Source organism: Cygnus atratus, chromosome 22 (assembly GCF_013377495.2).
Source record: "Cygnus atratus isolate AKBS03 ecotype Queensland, Australia chromosome 22, CAtr_DNAZoo_HiC_assembly, whole genome shotgun sequence".
Taxonomy (NCBI): domain Eukaryota; kingdom Metazoa; phylum Chordata; class Aves; order Anseriformes; family Anatidae; genus Cygnus; species Cygnus atratus.
This window is the reverse complement of record NC_066383.1, coordinates 5,227,810-5,247,839: the sequence shown is the minus strand read 5'-3', so window position 1 is coordinate 5,247,839 and position 20,030 is coordinate 5,227,810. Positions and strand designations below refer to the sequence as shown.

At 68.7% G+C, this 20,030-nt stretch overlaps 3 protein-coding genes and 1 pseudogene across 4 annotated transcripts in view; 3 read left to right on the top strand and 1 right to left on the bottom strand.

Annotated features, from left to right (window-relative positions):
* HINFP (histone H4 transcription factor) overlaps positions 1 to 3,882 on the top strand; it is a 128,064-nt gene extending 124,182 nt beyond the window's left edge. The window contains 6 exon segments of the mRNA XM_035555854.2: positions 742 to 894; positions 1,307 to 1,384; positions 1,481 to 1,601; positions 1,713 to 1,851; positions 2,113 to 2,237; positions 2,684 to 3,882. Of these exon segments, the coding sequence (XP_035411747.2) occupies positions 742 to 894; positions 1,307 to 1,384; positions 1,481 to 1,601; positions 1,713 to 1,851; positions 2,113 to 2,237; positions 2,684 to 3,209 (1,142 nt within the window). The 3' untranslated portion in view covers positions 3,210 to 3,882.
* THY1 (Thy-1 cell surface antigen) overlaps positions 1 to 20,030 on the bottom strand; it is a 44,462-nt gene that overhangs the window by 2,041 nt on the left and 22,391 nt on the right. The gene's annotated exons all lie outside the window — the stretch shown is intronic.
* The window catches only part of LOC126913550 (NLR family member X1-like), a 129,433-nt gene that overhangs the window by 104,824 nt on the left and 4,579 nt on the right, over positions 1 to 20,030 (top strand). Inside the window, 2 exon segments of the mRNA XM_050715019.1 lie at positions 19,480 to 19,561; positions 19,770 to 19,830. Coding sequence (XP_050570976.1) covers positions 19,483 to 19,561; positions 19,770 to 19,830 — 140 coding nt within the window. The 5' untranslated portion in view covers positions 19,480 to 19,482.
* On the top strand, positions 9,043 to 15,175 carry LOC126913551 (ATP-binding cassette sub-family G member 4-like; annotated as a pseudogene).

Genomic DNA, 20,030 nt, shown 5'->3' with positions numbered 1-20,030 from the left:
GATCCAGGAGAACTTCCTCTGCCTGTGGGAGTACTGCGAGGTGAGGGCACCGCGCAGCGGCCCAGGGAAGGAGAGCTGCCGTTCCCCTGCCTCTCGGTTCCGCGCGTACCCGTGCAAGAGTGCCTGCTGCGTGCAGGCTGAGGCCAACGTGATCGTCTCACCCTCTTCTGCCCGTCCCTCCTCCCCAACAGAGGTCGTTCGATAATCCCGAGTGGTTCTATCGGCACGTGGAGGACCACAGCTTCTGCTCGGAGTACAAGGCAGCCGGGAAGGAGAACCACGTGGTGCTCTGCGGCTGGAAGGGTATCGGGGGCGTGCAGGGCGCCTCCGGGGAGCTTGGCGTGGGGCTGGGCTGCAGGGGTTGTGCAGGAGGGCTCTGTGTGCCTTTCAGGGTTTCAGAGAGCTGTGGGACTTAAAGAGCGTCTGTATAATCCTAGTGATGCCCGTGTAAGGTTTCCTTCAGGGGATTTATTAGGGTGTTTGATATTGAACTTTTCACTTCAGGCTAATTGCTACGTAAGAGTAAAGGTTCCAGTTAGATTTTTAAAATAATTTCTCGCTTCTGTCTGCGTGCAATTGCCTTAAATGTTTGTGGTGCCAGGGGGCCCGCGGCAGTTGTACGCCAGCGCTCTCATCCCGCCGCGTCTTCCAAGGAGCCTGCCGCTCAGCCAGGCCGTGGACGCTTACCCCGCTGAGCCCTGCTGTGGAGGACCCTCACGGCGTTCTCTCCTCTCTGTGCAGACTGCGACTGCTCTTTCAAAGGGCGCTGCAAGCTGCGGGAGCACCTGCGCAGCCACACGCAGGAGAAGGTGGTGGCGTGCCCCACCTGCGGCGGGATGTTCGCCAACAACACCAAGTTCTTCGACCACATCCGCCGTCAGACGGCGCTGGACCGTAAGCTGCTGCGGGCGGGGAGCAGTCCCCTGGGCGGGCGGGTGGGTTGCTGGGGCTGCCTGGGCCCCCGGGAGCAAAAGGGTCGGGCGTGGGGAGCTTTGAAACAGCCCGGCTTGGCCGTGGGCTGGGAGCTAAGACGCTGAAGAGCCTGGGAAGCGTCGTGTGGCAGAGGCAGGAGGGCTGGAGGCTGACCAGAGGCTGCGCAAAAGGAAGGCGGCCCGGTCCTCGCACGTGTTTGGTTTGTTTGGTTGTTGGGTTGGCTTTGCGGCTGCTGTTCCTCGCTGGAGAGGAGGGTTCCCAGCTCGGCTGTAACGACCTCTCTGTCTCACGTGCCGCTCTTGGTGCTGCTCCCTGCGCTTTGATCTCGTTTCTCACCGCCCCCTCCGTTTCCTCCCCGGCCCTGACGCTGCAGAGCAGAGGTTTCAGTGCTCTCACTGCTCCAAGAGGTTCGCCACAGAGAGGCTGCTCCGCGACCACATGAGGAACCACGGTGAGAAAAGGCTCCTTCTCCCAGCCGAGCGTTCCGAAGCGCCGCCTGCCCTCCCCTGCCCCGCGCTGACGTTTCCCCCCCCGTCTCTCCCCGCAGTGAACCATTACAAGTGCCCGCTGTGCGACATGACCTGCCCGCTGCCCTCCTCCCTGCGCAATCACATCCGTTTTCGGCACAGCGAGGAGCGGCCGTTCAAGTGTGACTACTGCGACTACAGGTGGGGGCCGGGGCTTTGCCGTCCCCCCGGCCCGGCGCCACAAAAGCACCCAGAGGCACGACTCTGCCCCGCGCGGTACTCAGCCTGCTCCCTTCGATCGTTTCCTTTCAGCTGCAAGAATCTCATCGACCTGAGGAAACACCTGGACACGCACAGCAAGGAGCCAGCCTACCGCTGCGAGTTCGAGGCGTGCAGCTTCACCGCGCGCTCCCTCTGCTCCATCAAGCTGCACTACCGCAAGGTCCACGAGGTAGGGCCGCGCTCTCCAGAAGCACGAGACAAAAAAAAAAAAAAGAACACAGAACGAAACAAACAAACAAAAAAAAACCCCACTAAATTCCCACGCAGCCCCAGGCTGCAGGAGCGTGAGGGCAGGCCGCGTTTCTTTCTAGCTGCAGTGCCGCCTCGCGTCAGCGTCAGAGAACCCGATTCCTCCCTCCCTGCTCGCTCGCGGGGTCTTTACTGCTGCTCGGGCTCGCGGGGCGGTTACGTCCCTCTCTCTGCCCTCCAGGGTGACTCGGAGCCCCGCTACAAGTGTCACGTCTGCGACAAGTGCTTCACGCGTGGGAACAACCTCACCGTCCACCTCAGGAAGAAACACCAGTTCAAGTGGCCCTCGGGGCATCCCCGCTTCAGGTACCGCACCCCTTTTAGCTCCCCTCTAGTGCGGGAGGCAGCCGGGCGGCGTCCTGGGGCCCAGCAAAGTGACCCGACGGGGACCGGGTGCTGGTACCTGCCTGTAGCGCGCTCCAGCCCCGTCCCCGCGGTGGTTGGGAGGCGCGGGGCGGCAGGTTTTCGGTGGGGTCTGGCGGAGGGACGGAGCAGCGGGCCGCAGGTGAGCGTGGGCAGCGTGGCGCCACCACAGCTGCGCCTCGTGGGACTCCTCTGAGCTCCGCGGGGCCGGGCGGCCCACCCTAGAGACAAATCCACCTCCTGGCTGCTACAGCCCTTGTAGCACCGGGCTTTGGAGCCCGAAATGCGATTCTCCTTCCTTGGCTGCTGCCCTTCTCCTGGGGGGGGAGGGGGGGGCCTGCAGCGTGGCCAGCTCGTCACCCCCCCGCCCCCTCCCTGTCTGCGCTCAGGTACAAGGAACACGAGGACGGCTACATGAGGCTGCAGCTGGTGCGCTACGAGAGCGTGGAGCTGACGGAGCAGCTGCTGAAGGACAGGGAGAAGCGGGGCGAGGCGCTGGCCGGCTCCCCCGACTGCGTGGTGCTGTCCGAAGGCGAGGGCAACCTGCAGGGCATCATCCTGGAGGCCCCCGCGGAGCCTTCCCCGGCGGAGAACCGCGCGTGTGAGCAGCGGGCGGCCCCACTGCACGCCTCGGCTTGCGCTGCTGCCAGCCCCGAGGCGGCGCGGCCCGGCGCCTTCCCAGGAGCTCCTCCGGCCCCGGAGCGGGAGCCCGGCACCCCGGCCAGCCCCGTCGTCCGCGTGGTGAGCCGGACCAACGAGCACGGGGAGAGCGAGACGGTGTATTATGTCGCGGCCGCCACGGCCGCCGAGGAGCGGCTGGCGGAGCCCGGCGGGCTGCCCGTGGAGCTGCTGGAGGAGAACGTCATGGACCGCCTGCAGAAGACGGCCGAGGAGCTGGGCATCCAGATCGTGTGAGCAGCTCGCCTGCCTCGCTGCGTCTGGAAGTCCCGGGCCTCCGCTGGGGTTCGGGGGGAGTTGGGAAGTGCCCGGGGGGAGGAAGGTCCGAGGTGTCTTCTCCCACGCGCCGCTGGCTGGCTTCCTACCCACCCGGGGGGCGTGGCGGGGGAGAGGGACCGGCCTCCCCTGGCTGCGGGTCACAAAAACGAGCTGGAAAGAGCTCGCTCTTCGTTTCGGGGACTGGGGACCTCCCACAGCTCCGGGTTTGGTCTCAGCCTGACCCACGTTCGCTCGCTGGTGCCGTGCCGAGCCCGGTCCTCAGCCGGGTTCTCCCCACGCAGGTGCCGTGCGGCAGAATCTCTTACCCGGGGAGGCGCGAGGCCCTCTGCAGACCTCTTTTCCCCCTACCTTGTGCTCGGGGGGGCGGCGTGCTCCGCGTCTGCCCTCCTCACCGCTTCCCCGCACGTCCTCATGCGCTGCTGATCCCGTTACGCTGCAGCGGTCTCGGGGCCGGGGGGAGGAGAGGGCTGCAGGTGCTCTCCCTCAGAGGCTTCTGCTCCCCCGCAGCACTGGGGGCTTGGAGCCTTCTTCGTGCTTCTCTTCTCCCCTGGGTTTCCTCCCCACGTTGGGGTTTGGGCTCCCGGTTGGGCGGCGTGCTTTGGAGAGACGAATAAACGTCAGCGTGCCAGGCCGGCCGGCGTCCGGGTGCCTGCTTCAGCCCCGTCCCCGCCCGCCGCAGCGCGTCGTGCTGTGAGGTGAGACCGGGCCGCCCGGGGGCTGCGGCTCCGCCGCGGAGCTGCCGGGACCTCTCGGCATCTTTTTGTGCCGCTGCTTGGGGCCGCCGGCCCCTGCCTCTTGGAGCGTGCGGTGCCCCAGGTCCCCGCAAGCGGCACGGGGAGGCCGGGTTTGGCTTGGGCTCTCCTGGTGCGGGTTGGGTTTTTGCCGCCTCCTTCAGGGTGTGACTGTCAAGCTGCCTGCGAGGTCGTCGTCTGAATCTGGAGAGTAGCCTGGGCCCGGCGGCAGAGCCAGATGCGTTTCGGCGAGCGGTTCGGATGAGGACGGGGCGAAGCTGGGCTCCCTGGCGGGGAGGTGCCCCGGCTGGTGGGGCCGACGCCGACTTTTCCCTCTTCCTTTCTCGAGCAGAGTTGAGGCCAGGCTGCCGGAACCCCAGGGTAACGGAGGGAAGCGGGCTAAGCCCCTGGCCCTCTGCTCGCTTTCTGGTTCCGAGCTCTGCGGGCGTGATCCCGGCCTGCGCCCTTGGGCCGGGGCGACGCGAGCAGCCCCTCGGCTGTGCCCTGCCCGCGGGGCCGCGAGCTCCGCAGCCGCTGCACGGGGCCTGGGCACGGAGCGGGGATGGAGCGGGGAGAGCTGCGCGTCCTGGGCTGCCTGGGGAAGGTTTCCTGGGGCTGGATCCGAGGGTGGGGGGCGCCCCCGGTTCCCAGCGGCTCCGACGGCGCGCTGCTGGAGGATGCTCGCCCTGGGGAGAGCGTCCGCGGGCTGCAGGCGCGCAGCGTGCCCGGGTCTTGCCCAGCCCTCCCCGCCCGGCGTCTTCTCGCTGGTGCTTGGCAGAGCTGCGAGGATACCTCCAGGAGCCAGGGCCTCCCGCCAGGTTTGCATTCGCAGCGCTGCTCCTTGGCTCTCCTTCCACCCCGCGGGCCTCGGGGCTCTGCCGCCAAAGCCGCGGCCGCGCCTCCGCTTCCCGGGCTGCGGCATCCCTGCGCTGCCCGAGCGGCCTCGGGGCTGCGGTGGCCGAGTTGTCCCTTTAAACCCCGGGCCCGGGGGGGGTAATCTGCCGGGGATTATCTGCCGGGGGAGAGGATTGGCGTCCCACGGAGCTCTGCTCCCTGCCCCCACGCCCCAGCATCCCGCCCCGTGTGTGGAAACCAAGCTCGCTTTCCCCTGGGCCGTGCTCGGGGGGCGAGGGGAGGAGGGCAGGGACCGCTATGGGACTGGGGCTCCTCTTCCTCGCCGTGCTGGCCACGCTGGGCTCCTGCGAGTACCCAGGAGGTAACGAGGGGGTGTTCGGGATAACAGTGGGGCCTCGGGGGTGGCCCGGGGCTGCTGGCACCGGCAAGGAGCGAGACCCCCGCCGTGGCCCCCGGGCTGAAATTTGGCACTGGGGAAGGGAGAGCTGGCAGGAAGGAGCGTTGGGGCGAGTGGGTGCTCCCGGGTGGCTGAGAGGAGCCTTTAGGGCTCACGCCTCCCACCTGCAGGTCTCTGAGGGCTGGGGAGCTGGCGGGCAGGGTGGTTCCTCAGCCCCCCCCCAGCCCTGCTCTGCCCTTCTCCCCGCGCTGCCAGCAGACCAGGACACCTACTGGTCCGGCACAGCGCCCATCTGCCTGGGGGGCTGCAAGGGGAAGCACAAGGAGGCTGAAGAGTAGCCGGTGCGGGACCGGCAGCTGCTGCTGGCTGGGCTACAAGTCCTTCTGCCGAGGTACAGCAGCGCGGGGCGGGAGCGGGGCCGCGCGTGGGGGCCGAGCCCCTCCGGCAGCCCGGACCCCACCCGCGGGAACCCTCCCCGTCCCCAGTGAACTGCGGGCGGCCCGAGGCCGACTTCACTCGGTGGTGTACGGCAACGACTGGTGGGTGCTCGGTGGTGCGCTACAGCTGCCGGCCCGGGTTCCTGCTGCTGGGGGACCCGGCCAGCGCCTGCCAGTCCGACGGCCGCTGGACGCCCAAGCCCACCTGCCTCCGTGAGTACCGCGGGGGGGGTCTCGCTCATCCCCAACCCGCCGCGGGGGCAAAAAGGGGTTGGCGGGCACCCGAGGGATGTTGCTCTGGTCCTGCCCTCGCGCAGGGATCTGCCTGCGAGGCCGGATTGAGATCAGCGAGCGGGACGTCGCCGGGAGGTGCTGCCTCGTCCTGCAGCACCCTGAGCCACCTGGGACCCCCCCTCGCTCGTGGCTGCGTCAAGATCTCCTCCTGCGTCCCAAGCGCTCGGGCTGGGCGCGCTGGTTCCTGCGCTGCGACCTCTGCGAGTGCGACTGCCACGTCCCCTGCGGGGAGTCCCGGTAGCGGCCGCCGCCCGCAGTAAGGGTCTGGCGCTGGTTTTGGGGAGGGGGGTGGGTCCTGAGGCTGGGGCTGCTGAGCGGCTCAGGACCCGCTGCTCCTTGCTCTCCGGACCCCTTCCTCCGGGCAGGGCTGAGGCTGCCGCGCCTGGTGTCTGCTGTTCCCTTGGCCGCGCGTCTCCGTCACTGGGCTCTCTCCGTAAGCTCGGTCCCCACCCCGAGGCTTTACCTGGGAGGAGAGGAGAGGTTTGGGACTTGCAGCCACCGTGGGTGGCCATCTCTCCTCCTGGGGTTCTGGCCGGGCTCCCTTCCCTGAGCCCCTTCTTTCTCCCCTTGCGCCCCACCGGGGCGATGCTCCCTGCGTGCACCCCCGGGAACGGCCGCGCGCTCCCTCTGAAGCAGCGAGGAAGGGCGGGTATCTTAATTCCCCGGGGAAGAAGCAGGGACGTGCGATGGGATTGCCAGGGGGGGGGCAGGAGGCCCAGCACCACCACCACCACCACGGACAGCTAAAAAGCCATTAGCAGCGCTGGCGCAGGGTTTTCCAGCTGTGCGAGGAGATCCTGCTGCTGCTGCCTGCTCTGTCCCCGGAGGGACGGGACGTGTCCTGGCCGTACGCCCCCGGGGCCAGGACAGGCTCCCTCTGCCACGGGTCCTGTCCTGGAGGACCTGCGAGCGCCCTGGGGACGGTGCTCAGCGTGCTGAAAGGGGAGCGAGCGCAGGGAGCCCTCGTCTCCGCGAGGAAAGGGCAGAAGCCCCCCGGTAGGAGCCGGCTCCGGGACTGCCGCCTCTTGGAGACACCCTGCTCTCTCCGCTCGCTGCCCCCCAAGCTCTGTCCCAGCTGCCTCCGGCTAAAATGGACTCTGGGGGGGGGGGGGGGGGGGGGGGGGGGGGGGGAAGGCTTTCCTCAGCTCAGCGGATCTTTTTGGTTTTTTTTCATTTTTAGTTAACCCCTCGTTAGTGCCAACCCGCTTCCATACGTCTCTCACGTTTCGGCGCCGCGGTGGGTGGCGAGGTGCTGGGGGGGGGGCCAGGTGAGGCTCTGGGGGCGTGGGGACGGTGTGGGGGGGGGGGGGGGCGCGTGCAGGGGGCCAAGCCCTGATATTGTGGTGTTCGGGGGGCGGGGGGGGGGGGGGGGGGGGGGGGGGCGTGGGGAAACGGTGTGGGGGGGGGGGGGAACCACGCAATTTGGGGGGGGGGGGCCAGCTGTGCCCCCGGCAGCCCTGGCCCTTGGTGGAATGCTGCGAGCTTCCTAAGCAGCGCTCTGCCTCGCTGTCCCCCTGGGGTTCTGGGCGTGGATTTTGGGGTGAGTGGGCAGCTGTGGGGGGTCGGGGGGGTGACCCGGGGGTGCACCGGGGGGGGGGGGGGGGGGGCTGGCAAACTGCGGGCTCGGCGAGCTGGGGGAAGGATGCTGGGGCCTTTGGGGCGTGCGGGAAGAGAGGGAGGAAGGGAGGAAGCGGGGCCGGTGCCTTTAAGAGGGTTTTTTTTTTTTTTTTTCGCCCCCCCCCCCCTCCCCCCGGCCGCCCATCGCGGCAGGCAGCGGCGGCGGGGGGCTCGGCGGGGCCGGGGGGCTGCGGCACGGCCACGGACGGGGTGACACGGCCACGGGAGGACGCGGGCACAGGTGACGCGGCCACGGGTGGCGCTGCCCCGACCCTCCCTGTCCCCCCCCCCCGACCCCGCCCCGCCCCGCCCCGCCGCCTCCCCGCCCCTGTCATCCGTGCGCATCGCAGCCCCGCGGAGGGATGGGGAGGGGACCCCGGCTGGGGACCCGCAGGGGCAGGGCTCGGCCCGGGGCCGGGTGCTGAGCACCGGCAGCGCCCCCCCCTCCCCCGCAGCCCCCCCCCGGGCTCCGGGCAGCGCCCCTTTGTCCGCAGGGGAGGGAGGGAGAGGCGGCGCGGCGGCGGGGCGGCAGCGGGGAGCGGCGGAGCCCCCGGGAGCTGCGCTGGGAACGGAGCCCCCAGCCCGGCAGGTGAGACCCCAGGGGGGGGGGGGTCCCCAAAGGCTCGGGGGGGTCCCCAAAGGCTCGGGGCTACCGGGAGGGAAGGGGCCGGGAGGGAGGAGGAAGGTCCTGGGCCGAGCTGCCGCCCCCAGCCCCCCCCACCCCCCCCCCGCCTTGTGCCTGCGCGGAGCTTCCCAGAGGGGATTTGGGGGATTGAGGAGGCGCTGCTGGCTGCGGGAGGAGGAGGCAAGGTGAGCCCGAGGGCGCTCCGTGCCCCCCACATCCCTGAGACCCCCGGCATGGACCCCCCCCCAAGCACGGGGGGCGCAAAGCTTGAGGCTGCAGGGGGTGGGCGGGGGGATCCTGCAGCCCTCGCACCCACCTTTTCTCCCCCGGGCTGGGCTGGGGCTGGTATTTTTTTATTTTTTTATTTTTTTATTTTTTTCTCACCCCCCCCCCCCCCCCCCCCAAGCCCTGCAGGGATCTGCCTGCAGCGGGGAGATCTCGGCGCAGCTCCTCGCGAGGCCGTCCTCGCCTTTCAGGGGCTGCGTGCGTGCACTGCAGCTGCGGCCGGGAGCCGCCTGCGGCTCAGCAAAACGCAGGTTAGCAAAGCCTCGGGGTCCCAGCCCCCGTGGGTGGGAGGGTGCTGAGCGCAGCCCGCTCGGGCAGGGGGACCCGGCATCCCGGCCCGCGATGCTGCAGAGAGGGCCAGGAGCACCCGCAGAGCCCCGGAGCCGAGCGGGGATGGAGCCGGTGACACCGTGGTGACGCCGGTTTGGTGCTGGCCTGGTGTCTGGGGCTGTGCTGGTAAAAGACGGGGAGGCGAAACGGGTCCCTGGTCCCAAAAAAAGGGGCCCACGGCGATCCCGTCCGCCCCGCGCGTCTCCCCCAGAGCGCCACGATGGCAGAGAAGGGCATGGATCCCGCCTGCGTCTCCATCGCCCTGGAGGACACGGTGTGCCACGCCAGCCCCCCGGATGCCCCGCTGCTCACCACCCACCTGAAGAAGGTGGAGAACCACCACAAATCACGGAGGCCCAGAGGTTCTCCCACCTCCCGAAGCGCTCGGCCCGTCAACATCGAGTTCATCGACCTGTCCTACTCCGTGCGCGAGGCTCCTGGTGGAGGAAGAGAGGTAGGGGCCGCGGGCCGGGCAGGGGGACCCGGGGCTGTCACACCTCTGCCCCGCTGCCTGACCTCTCCCAGGTCCCCGGCATCGTCGTCTTGGCTGGATCCGTCCCTTTTTTTGCCCAAAAGGAGCGCCTCAGCTCTGCGGGAGGTTGTGCTCAGCAGTGGGGAGATGCTGGAGCCGCTCGCCCTGCTGTCCCCTGTGGCTGCCTGGCCCAAAACCAGACCCCATCCTGGGGGCCGTATGGGGCACACGGGGCACTTTCCCCGGCAGGGGGGCAGCCAGGATGGCTGAGTCTCCCCAGCGCAGCGGTTCAGGGTGTGGTGGCTGCTGTGCCAACTGCGGGAGACCCGAGGGGTGCCCCGGTGTGGCGAGGGGGTGCGCGGTGTGCGGGGGGGGGGGTCCTCTCCGGCAGCCCCCTGTGCAGCCGGGGCCGTGCTCCCTGTCCCCGTGCGTGACTCCGACCGAGAGCTCAGGAGGGGAGAGGGGAGGCGGATGGCAGCTGGTGGGTGGTAGTCTGCTTTAATTAGCTCTCTCACTTAATGGGATGCCATCAGGCAGCCCGTGAGACAGGGGGGAGCTGATCTGGGGAAGGTGAAGGAAGGCAGGGACCTTGCACCCTTGGTCTGCGCACCCCAGGACGCCCCCGCTCAGCCCCGAGGGTTTGCAGGTAGGGAAACTGAGGCAGTGCCCGGCAGCGGGACCCAGCCCCAGGGCCAGCTCTGCCTCTTGGATGCTGGGGAGCGCAAGATGGAGGCTGAACCGAGGTGCTGAGGGTGCCTGGGGCAGAGCAGGGCGCAGCACCCGCGGTCCTGGGGTGCACACCGGTGGGGGCTGGGGCGCGAGGAGCGCGCCGAGGGGTGCTGGGTCCTGGGGCGGCAGGGGAGGATGCTCCTCTCCCCTGGAGCACGCAGAGGAGCGCGGTGCCGTCGGCCGGGATCCGGCCCCGGGTGCTGAAGCAGGAGGTTACTGGCAGTCAATGAACGCGAGTAACCGCTGCGCAAGCTGCAGTGGCGCCGACGTGAGCAGCATGCGCGCCGCCGGGGCCGCTCCGCTCGCCCCGCTGCCGTCGCGCACGGCACCCTGCCCGCGCCCCGCTGCGCCTCTCCCCGGGGTGCTGCTGGGTGCAGGCGGCCCGGACCCCAGGGGTGCGTTTGGGGGCTCGGGGGGAGGGGGGGGGGTGCTGGCGGTGCCGGATCCCTGCTCCAGGAGAGGGGCTGCCCCCCTTATTGTGGGGTAAGGACCGTGCGCCAGGCTGGCCCCAAGGCTTGCCCCACTCTGCGGGCAGGGATGGATGTGTTGGCGTCACCCAAAGCCAGCTGCAGCCACGGGGCGTGGGGTGGGTGTTTTTTCCAACGGAGAGGTGCCCGGACCTGGTCCGTGGTTCCTCGTAGCCCCGGCACCCCACAAACCACAGCTCCCCTGCTGGGGCTGCATTTAGGGGCATTTCCTTAGAGCCTGGGGCTGTGCTCGTTCCCTGCTGCCCGGCGCGTTGTCGCGTTCCTGCTGCCACAAAATGCTAATCAGCCGCCTAAAGCAGAGATAATTCCAGGTCTGAGTAGCGGTGGCTGCTGCCGGGCGCCACAGCGTGAATGCCAATGAAGGCAGCAGCCGGCGGGCCTGGGGGCTCTGCCTGCCCCATGGCACCCCCTCCTCCGGGATGGGACAACATGTCACCGTGTCACAGCCTGGTGGCCTTCCTCAGCAGGCTGCACTCCCTGACCCGGGGGTTTCCTGGTCTGTGGTATCGTCTAGGGCACGTCTCTTTCAAGCGCTGGAAAGGACCAGCAAAAAACTGGGGGCAGAGAGCCCCCTAGAAGTGACAGCAGCTGTTCCACAGCACGTGGAGGTCTTGGGGTCCTCCCGGTGCCGGGATGCTCTCGCAGTCCCCTTGCACTGATCCTAAAAGCTGGACCCGCTCTGCTCTCTCCCCCCCAGGGTACAAACTCTCCTCAAATGCCTGTCAGGGAAGTTCTGCCAGCGGGAGCTCATCGGATCATGGGGCCCTCGGGCGCCGGCAAGTCCACGCTGATGAACATCCTGGCTGGCTACAGGTGAGGCTGAGGGGATGCAGCGGGGCTGGGGCCGGGGGTCCTGTGCTGCATCCGTCCCCGGGCGCCTCCGTCCCGCAGGGAGACGGGCATGAAGGGGCAGATCCTGGTGAACGGCGGCCGCGGGAGCTGCGCAGCCCCTTCCGCAAGATGTCCTGCTACATCATGCAGGACGACATGCTGCTGCCGCACCTCACCGTGCTGGAGGCCATGATGGTGAGCGCCGGGGGGGGCTGCGGGGGGCCTCCACGCTGGCAGTAGGACGTGGGGACCCAGTCCTGCTCGCCTTCGCTTCCTCGCCGTGAGCTGTGGCCCCCCGACATCGATCGGGATGCCCCTGGGCCTGACGTGGTCTCGCCCTGCCCGTCCTCCCCCCGCAGGTCTCCGCTAACCTGAAGCTGAGCGAGAAGCAGGAGGTGAAGAAGGAGCTGGTGAGCGCTGAGGGAGGTGGGCTCGGGGCCTCTCGTCTCGCCCCAGAATGGGGGAAGTGGGGAAGGGAGCGCCCTGAGGGCACCGGGGGGGTGCTGAGGGACCCCCAGGTGGCGGGGACAGGGCGAGGGTCCCCGGGACACCGCGGTGGGAAGGAGGCTGTGCCCCCAGGTCAACGAGATCCTGACGGCGCTGGGGCTGCTGGAGTGCTCCTACACCCGCACCATCTCGCTCTCGGGGGGGCAGCGCAAGCGCCTGGCCATCGCCCTGGAGCTGGTGAACAACCCCCCGGTCATGTTCTTCGATGAGCCCACCAGGTGAGACCACAGGGACCGGGGCTCCCAGCGCTGCTTGGCCCCACCAGGGGACGCCAGGGACCCCTCAGGATCCGAGCGGGGCTGTGGGGACCCCCAGGGGGGTTGCAGCGGGGTGCTCTCCTCCATGGGCCTGAAAGAAAGGGGTGCCCTGCAGGAGGGGGGGGGGTGTCTTTGGGACGTCCTTCTCCCCCTCTCACCTCTCCCTTCTCTCTTTCTCCTCTGCCTCACCCTTCGTGGCCGCAGCGGCCTGGACAGCGCCTCCTGCTTCCAGGTGGTGTCCCTGATGCGCTCCCTGGCGCAGGGCGTGGGCCGCACCATCATCTGCACCATCCACCAGCCCAGCGCCAAGCTCTTCGAGATGTTCGACAAGGTTTGGGACGGGGCACGGGCCCCCCCCCCCCCCCAGGGCTGTGGGGGCCCCCTCTGGCCAGGGAGGGAAGCCCTGGGAGGGGGGGGGGCTGCAGTTTTTACCCTGGGGGTGCGTGGCATCTGGTGGGGGTCTGGCCAAGGTGTCCCACGGGTGGGGAGGAGCAGAGAGGTGCCCCCGCTGCTCCGTGCTTGCCAGATTTGCTTTTTTTCTGCGCAGCTGTACATCCTGAGCCAGGGCCAGTGCATCTTCAAAGGCGTTCGTGACCAACCTCATCCCCTACCTGAAGGGCCTCGGCCTCCACTGCCCCACGTACCACAACCCCGCCGACTTCAGTGAGTGCCCCCCCCCCCCCCGCCCAGCCTGGGCCGTGTTTTTGGGGTGGCGAGGTCCAAACCCCAAGGGGACAGGGCTTGCCCGCGTCCCCCCGCTGGTGCTGGGCTGCCGGGTGGCACAGCACCACGGGGAGGGGGCTCCCACCTTCTGCCCTGGGGGTCGTGGTGGAGCAGAGGGGACGTGGAGGGCTGGCTCAGCACCACTCGGGGGTCCTGTCCTCCTCTGCAGTTATCGAGGTGGCCTCAGGAGAGTACGGGGACCTCAACCCGGTCCTGTTCCGCGCCGTGCAGAACGGCATGTGCACCATGGCCGAGAAGAAGAGCAGCCCCGAGAAGGCCGACCCGTCGTGCCCGGCGCACTGCGTGGCGGTGAGCGGGGAGCAGAGCAGGCTCCTGGAGCCGTGGGGGGCGCAGGTCCCAGGGTGCCCGGCTGGGACACCTCCGTCCTGCCTGCCCCGCGCTGCGGGGTGCTCAGCGGGGGCTCCCGGGAGCATCGGGTCCCCTGTTGGGAGATGACCCCTGTCCCTGAGCCACGTCTGTGACCTGCCCGCGGTCTTGCAGGACGTGGACCACATCGAGAGCCACACGTTCGCCACCAGCACCTCCACCCAGTTCTGCATCCTCTTCAAGAGAACCTTCATCTGCATCCTGCGGGACACGGTGAGGGCAGGGGGGCTGCCGGGGGGCGGGCGGAGAGAGTCCATCCAGGGCTCTCCCTGGAAGGGAAGGGGCAGGCTGTCCTCTGCCTCCCCGGGGTGCTGCGGGGCCGGGGCCCTGCCTCGCTGAGCCCCCGCGCCCCCCGTGCCCGCAGGTGCTGACCCACCTGCGGTTCATGTCCCACATCTGCATCGGGTGCTGATCGGGCTGCTCTACCTGCACATCGGCAACGACGCGGGCAAAGTCTTCAACAACACCGGCTTCCTCTTCTTCTTCTCCATGCTCTTCCTCATGTTCGCCGCGCTGATGCCCACCATCCTCACCTGTAAGGAGCTCCCGGCCCTGGGGCGGGGGTGCTGAATGATGGGGAGGGCTGAGCTGGATGAAAGGGGGGAAAGTTGGGCAGGAGAGGGGAAAAAAAAATCCAAGAAAAGGGGAAAACTTCCATTTGGGATCGCCCGGAGCGTATTGCAGCGTTGCCATTTGTTTACTGTCTGGCCCAAAGCAGACTTCAGGACTTTTTCTTCCTGCTGAGAGAAGGTCCGTGGAGCTGTGCTCCCAGCTGCTGCATCTCCCTCTCACTTCCTCAAAAAGCCTGGCTGAAACCCCCCAGCTCAGCTGACTTTTCCACGCGCCGAGTTCCCCACTCGGCCTCGTTTTTTTCCCCCGGTGAAGCCGCTCGGGTTCCTGCCCGCAGGCAGGCGGCTGCTGGGGGGGGGGGGCGTTCGCCCCCACCGGGGTGGGCAGAGGGGCTGCAGCAGCCCGGGCCGGGGCTCTGCCGACCCTTCCCTCCCCGCAGTTCCCCAGGAGATGTCGGTGTTCCTGCGGGAGCACCTCAACTACTGGTACAGCCTGAAAGCCTACTACCTGGCCAAGACCATGGCCGACGTGGCCCTTCCAGGTGAGCACCGAAACACGGCCCCGACGCCCCGGGCTGGGGGGTCCCTGGGCTCTGCGTCCCCCGGGGAGGGTCCGTGGCTCCAGCAGGGCTCTCTCCCCGCCGCAGGTGATCTGCCCCATCGCCTACTGCAGCATCGTCTACTGGATGACGGGCCAGCCCCCGAAGCCACGCGCTTCCTCCTCTTCTCTGCCCTGGCCACCGCCACGGCCCTGGTGGCTCAGTCCCTCGGGCTCCTCATCGGAGCTGCCTCCACCTCGCTGCAGGTCAGGCGGGGGTTTGGCTTTACCTGGGGCGTGGGGGGAGGTCGCAGGGGGTCCCACGAGCAGGTTTGGGGGCCCGTAGGCGGGCGGCGTGGCCGTGGGCGGCACCCAGCGGGCTGTGCTCCCCAGGTGGCCACCTTCGTGGGCCCCGTCACCGCCATCCCCGTCCTGCTCTTCTCGGGCTTCTTCGTCAGCTTCAAGACCATCCCCACCTACCTGCAGTGGAGCTCCTACGTCTCCTACGTCAGGTGGGACCCAGCGCTGTGGCCGGGAGCTGCCCCCCCGTGGGGCTGGGGGGGGGGGGGGGGGGAACAGGGGCACGTGGTGACACGAGGTGACGTGGTGTGGTGTGCTCTGCCCAGGTACGGCTTCGAGGGCGTCATCCTCACCATCTACGCCATGGAGCGCGAGGACCTGGAGTGCCTCGAGGACTTCTGCCCTTTCCAAAAGCCCATCAAGATCCTGCAGGAGCTGGACGTGGAGGAGGCCAAGCTCTACCTGGACTTCCTCATCCTGGGCATCTTCTTCGTCATCCTGCGGCTCCTGGCTTACCTGGTGCTCAGGTACAAGGTCAAGTCAGAGAGATAAAGGGGCCGCGGGTCCCCGGTGCCGCTCCCGGGCCTGGCCTGGGGACAGACACAGCTGGACCCGGCGCCCCGGGCCCCGTCGGTGGGTGCCAGCCAGGCCTGGCTCAGTCGAGAAGGGTTTTGAGACATCTCGGAAAACTGTTTTAAACCTTTCCACGCACTCTTCATCGCAAAAGTTTTTGTACAGCCCTGGCGCCTGCCACCCTCATTCCCCTGGGACTGCCGGGGCCCCACGGAGCTTGGGGCCCCTCCGGCCGCCCTGCCCCTCTCCGAGGGGCACCGGGGACGGTCCCACGGGGCCAAGGGGGGGCTGCTCCGTGCCAGGAGGGGACACCCGCAGAGCCATCACGAGCCCCCGGAGCACCAGGCCGGCAGCACGTGCCTCAGCATGGAGAGGAGCCCGAATATTCAACAGGCCCAGTTGCACAAGGCTTTCGTGTTTCCTGCCGCCGTAGCCACAGAGATTGCTGCATCCCCTTTTCCTTCCGGCCTAGATCCCCCTCTTTTTATTTTTTCCTCTTTTTTTTTTAATTTTTATTTTAACCCTCCCTGCTTCCAGCCTGCATGGAGAGGAAGGGGAGTCAGCAGGGCAGAGAAGCTGGGGCTCTCTCGTGCTGCTGCTGCTTGGATCCATCCTCAGAGGGGATCTGCAGACCTGGGGACCTGGTAGGGTCTGTGGGATTGGGACAGGGCTCTCAGACCTCAGACAGCCTTGTGTTTGGTCCCTGTTGTCTCTGGGATCCGAGCCAAGAGGATAAAGCAACCAACATGGAGAGAAGTGACCGGTCCCACCAAACCCCGCACGGAGGATTTGGGGTCCCCACCGTGCCGTCGCAGGAGCTCTGTTGCTGGGGCTGGCCCCGAGCCCTTCCCTTGTGCCTCCCTCCTCTCCTTCCCTGGCACCACTGCGGCCGTCTCAGCAGGACGGGGAGGACGGCACTGCTCAGCACCGCCTGCGTGCTGCCCGCGAGGAGGCGATGGGACACGGCCCCGTCGGCAGTGGGACCCTCCTGGGGTAGGAGCGCACAGAAACGGGTCCCAGCAGCGCCGGGGCTTGGAAGCAGGTGAGGTCTTGGAGCGGATACGGTTTTTGTGCGCGTCGGGTGCGCCTGGTGCTGGGAACAGCTTTGCACTTGGGCACTGGTGTCCGGATGAGGTCCCTTTTGGATGAGGTCCCTTTTGGCAAGGGTCCCTGGCGGCTTCCACCGAAGTCACCCCTCGCGGAGGGAAGGCATTTGGGCACCTCGCTGCCCGTCCGAAGGAACGGAGCTGAGGCCGGGGCGCACACACTGCTGTGCTGGCGCCAGGACACGGGGCTGCGCTGATGCCACCAGGAACCCGCTGCTTTCTGGTGGGCACAGACACGGGAGGGCACAGCTCGGCCCTGGCTCCAAGCGCAGGCTGTGCCAGGCTGCTGCCGGCACGCTCCGAGCAGCGGGGCACCACCGAGCGAAGGACGGACTTCAGCAATATCCTCGAGGCTCTGCTTCGCTTTTCTTGGCTCGTGCTGGGACTGCTCCGCACCGCGGGGGCCAGCTGGCAGCGGGCGGATGGATGGCAGATGCAGATGGGCACGCGGCAGGGCTGGGTTTCCCCTGCCTGGACGGCACAGACACGAGGAGCTCGTAGCCACGGGGCTCTCCTGCACCGAGGGGCTGGCGGCAGGACGTGCCCCGGTGCCCTTCCCCTGCTGAGCATTGGGGTTTTCCCCAAGGGCTCTCGGCTGACTTATTGCTGTCCCTCCTGAAATTCCCCTCGGTTCCTGGATCCTCCTTCACCCCTGACCCGTGCCACGTCCTGCGGTGAAGCTGCACAGGCTTGGAGCGCTGCTGCCTCCTGGACACGATGCTGCGAACCCGGGGGCATGGGGAGGGGGGACCCGTCCCCCCCCCCAAACCCCCCACCCCCATGTCTGCGCCATCACCAGGGGGTGGCGGAGCTGCAGGGCTGTCACCCACCTCCATTTCACTCTCTGTGGGGGCTCTTGGACTGCTGCCCCGCTTCTGCCCTGCTTTTGGGGCTTGTTCAGCCTTGCCCAGCACGGGGTGCGTGCTGCTGGGCTGGGGCTTTTCCCCTGGGTGTGGATACCGAGGCGGCAGGAGGTGCTGATGGAGCAGCTTGACGTGGGCCCTGCCTCCTGCTGCTCGCAGCCTGGGGACCAGGGTGAGCAGGACAAGCGCTGGGGTGAGCTCTGCAGCTGGAGAACGGCTCTGCCGGGGGGTTTGGGGTGTGGGGATGGGGTCCCTGAGCTGGGTCTTGGCTTGTCCTGGGCGCTGTGGGGGGCACGCAGCAGCAAGGATGCACTTTATGAGAGCAGGGGTACGGGACCGGGGGTGCTTCTGCATCTGTGGGCATCCCCACAGGGAACGCGGCTGGATAATCGCGAGGAGCGTGATGGAGAAGAGCAGGCTTCTTCCCCCACGCCTCCTCTCCCCTCCTGCACCCTCCCTGCCCCTGCCATGCACTTTGAAGGGACGAGGACGCGGATCCGGCTGTGGCTCTGGCTCCTGGGGAGCGCCGGTTGCACTCCACCCCCTCTAAACCTGCTTCAGCTCCTGCCCGTGGCTCCGTCAACCCCAAGGCAGGGGCGCAGGGATCCGGCCCCTCGCCTCCACCCATGGCCAGGCCCCGTTGGCACACTCACAGGAGCAGCAGCCGCCCCCTCATCCCTTTGGGTTTGCTGGAGGGGGCAGCGGGGAGCGCAGGGAGGGTCTCGCCCCCTCCCCGATCAGGCAATAAACGTGTTTCGTTCTCGCTCTGCGTGCCCACCTTCCCTCCCAGCCCTCCACCACGGAGCACCCCGCTGCTTTTCCAGCCTTTGCCGTGCCGTGTTGGTAAGGGGGGAGGGGGGGGGGGGGGGGGGGGGCAGCTTTTAATCCGTGCCCCCTGGGGCCATTCGCCAAAAAAGCGGGGAGGCAGCAGCTCGGAGGCCAAGGGAGGTGGGCGCAGGGGGTGTTTTGCCCAGCTCCTGCTGCCTCGCCGGGGGGAGGCTGCGCAGTGGGGCCGGGGCATTGCTACCCCTACAGTGGCCTGGCCGGACCCAGGCGAGGTGGGAGCGAGCCCCGGGCTCTGGGGGGAGTCGGGGGCTGCCTGCAGGTGAGGGTCCCGTGGGGACGGCGTGTGCCGGGGTCCCAGCGGTGCTCAGCAGTGTCCGGAGGGCCGTGGAGCAGGCGGAGGCGTCGCGGCGTGTGTCGGTGTTCGGGGGCTGCCGGCTGTACTCTCGTGGGTTTCACACATCAATAAAACCTATATTTATAGTGTATTTATGGCGTGTTTGGGGGCTGCCTCCCCCCTCTGCGTACGGCGTGGGGACGGGTGGCCCATGGGTGCTGGGGGTGGGTGGGTGGGGGGGGGGCACCCACACCCCTATAGGCTCTGGGGGGACATTTGGGATGCGAGTACAGCCACGGGGGGGAGGGGGGGGGGCAGGCTGGGGTTTTCTGGGTGTTTTCTGGGATTTTCCAGCACGTTATGGGGCGCTGGAGCAGCTCCGCACCCTGCGGGACCGCGTCAGGCTGCGTGCCCGTACACGCGTGCATTGCACACCCTGCACAAGCTCGTCCTGCAGCCGCCCCCGGACCCCCCCCCAGCACCCTCTGAACCCCCCCCCAGCACCCTCCGGACCTCCCCAAATCCCCTCCAAACCCCCCCCCGGTCCCCGCGGTGAGCCCCGTCCCCGACGCATCCCCGGCTCCGGGCGGGGGCGCGCTCCCCCCGGCGCTGCTCCCGGTGGCCGGGCGGGGACAGGGGCGGGCCGGGGGGGGGGACACGGGGCGGAACGGGGCGGGCCGGGGGGGGGGCCGGGCCGCAGGAAGTCCCCGCCGCCCTCCGCCGAGCCCTTCCCGAGCCGGGGCAGCCGTCGGGGGGGTCCCGGGGGAGCCCCGCGGGAGGTGACAGCGGGGGCGTGGGGGGGGGGGGATGTCCTCGGGGGGGTCCCGGGGGTCGGGGTTGGGGTTTGGGGGGGGGGGGGGGGGGCTGCTGAGCCTCTTGTCCGCGGCGGGTGACGGGCAGCGGGAGCGGGGCTTTTTGGGGTTTTAATGGGAAAGCTCTGAAAAGCCCAGCGGGGGGGTCCGGCAGGAGGAAGCCCCCCCCCCCCCCCCCCGACTTTCCCCTTTTTTCCAACGTTTTTGCCCCCCGCCCCACTCCTCCGGGTGTTGCCACGCTGTTAGGGCTGAGCCCGGGCAAGCGACTGCCGGCTGCAGGGCCGGGAGGTGGCAGGAGCCGGCGGTGGGGAGGGGGCCCGGGGGGGGGCTGCCCTGCCCAGCACCCATCTCACCTCGCTGCCTGACCCTTCTCTTCCCGCAGAGGATGTCCCGGGCCGTGCAGGGACGGGGCTGCCTGCCCTGGGCCCGGCTGGGGCCGTACCTGCGAGCTGCTTCGCTGCCAGGTGAGCCCCTGCTGCACCTCTGGGCCGTGACCCCAAATCCGTCCCGCTCCTGGGGGTCACCTCGTCCCCCCTGGACGCCCGCCCCGGCCACACAGCGGGGTCCGTGGGGGCACCCCCGCGGGGTGCCAAGGCGGTGAGCGGGGCGCTGTGAGCCCTGTGGGGCTGGGGGACGCTGTCCACGACCCCGAAGCACGTTGTGTCCCCGCAGGTGCTGCCGGCGGCTCCTTCCACGGGAAGATCCTCAGCGGGGACAGCAGCTCCCTGCCCAGGTACAGCACCACGCAGCTGGGTGCCCCCAGAGTGTCGGGGCTCCCCAGGCACACGCTGCTTTGCCCCCACCTGGAAACCGCCCCCTGCCCCTCCCCAGTTCAGCCCAGCCCTCTGCCTCGCCCCAGCCCCGTGGGGTCCCTGGGTTCCTCGTCCCTCCCTCGTCACCTGCCCACGCTGCCCCTCGAGGCTGCCAGCCCCT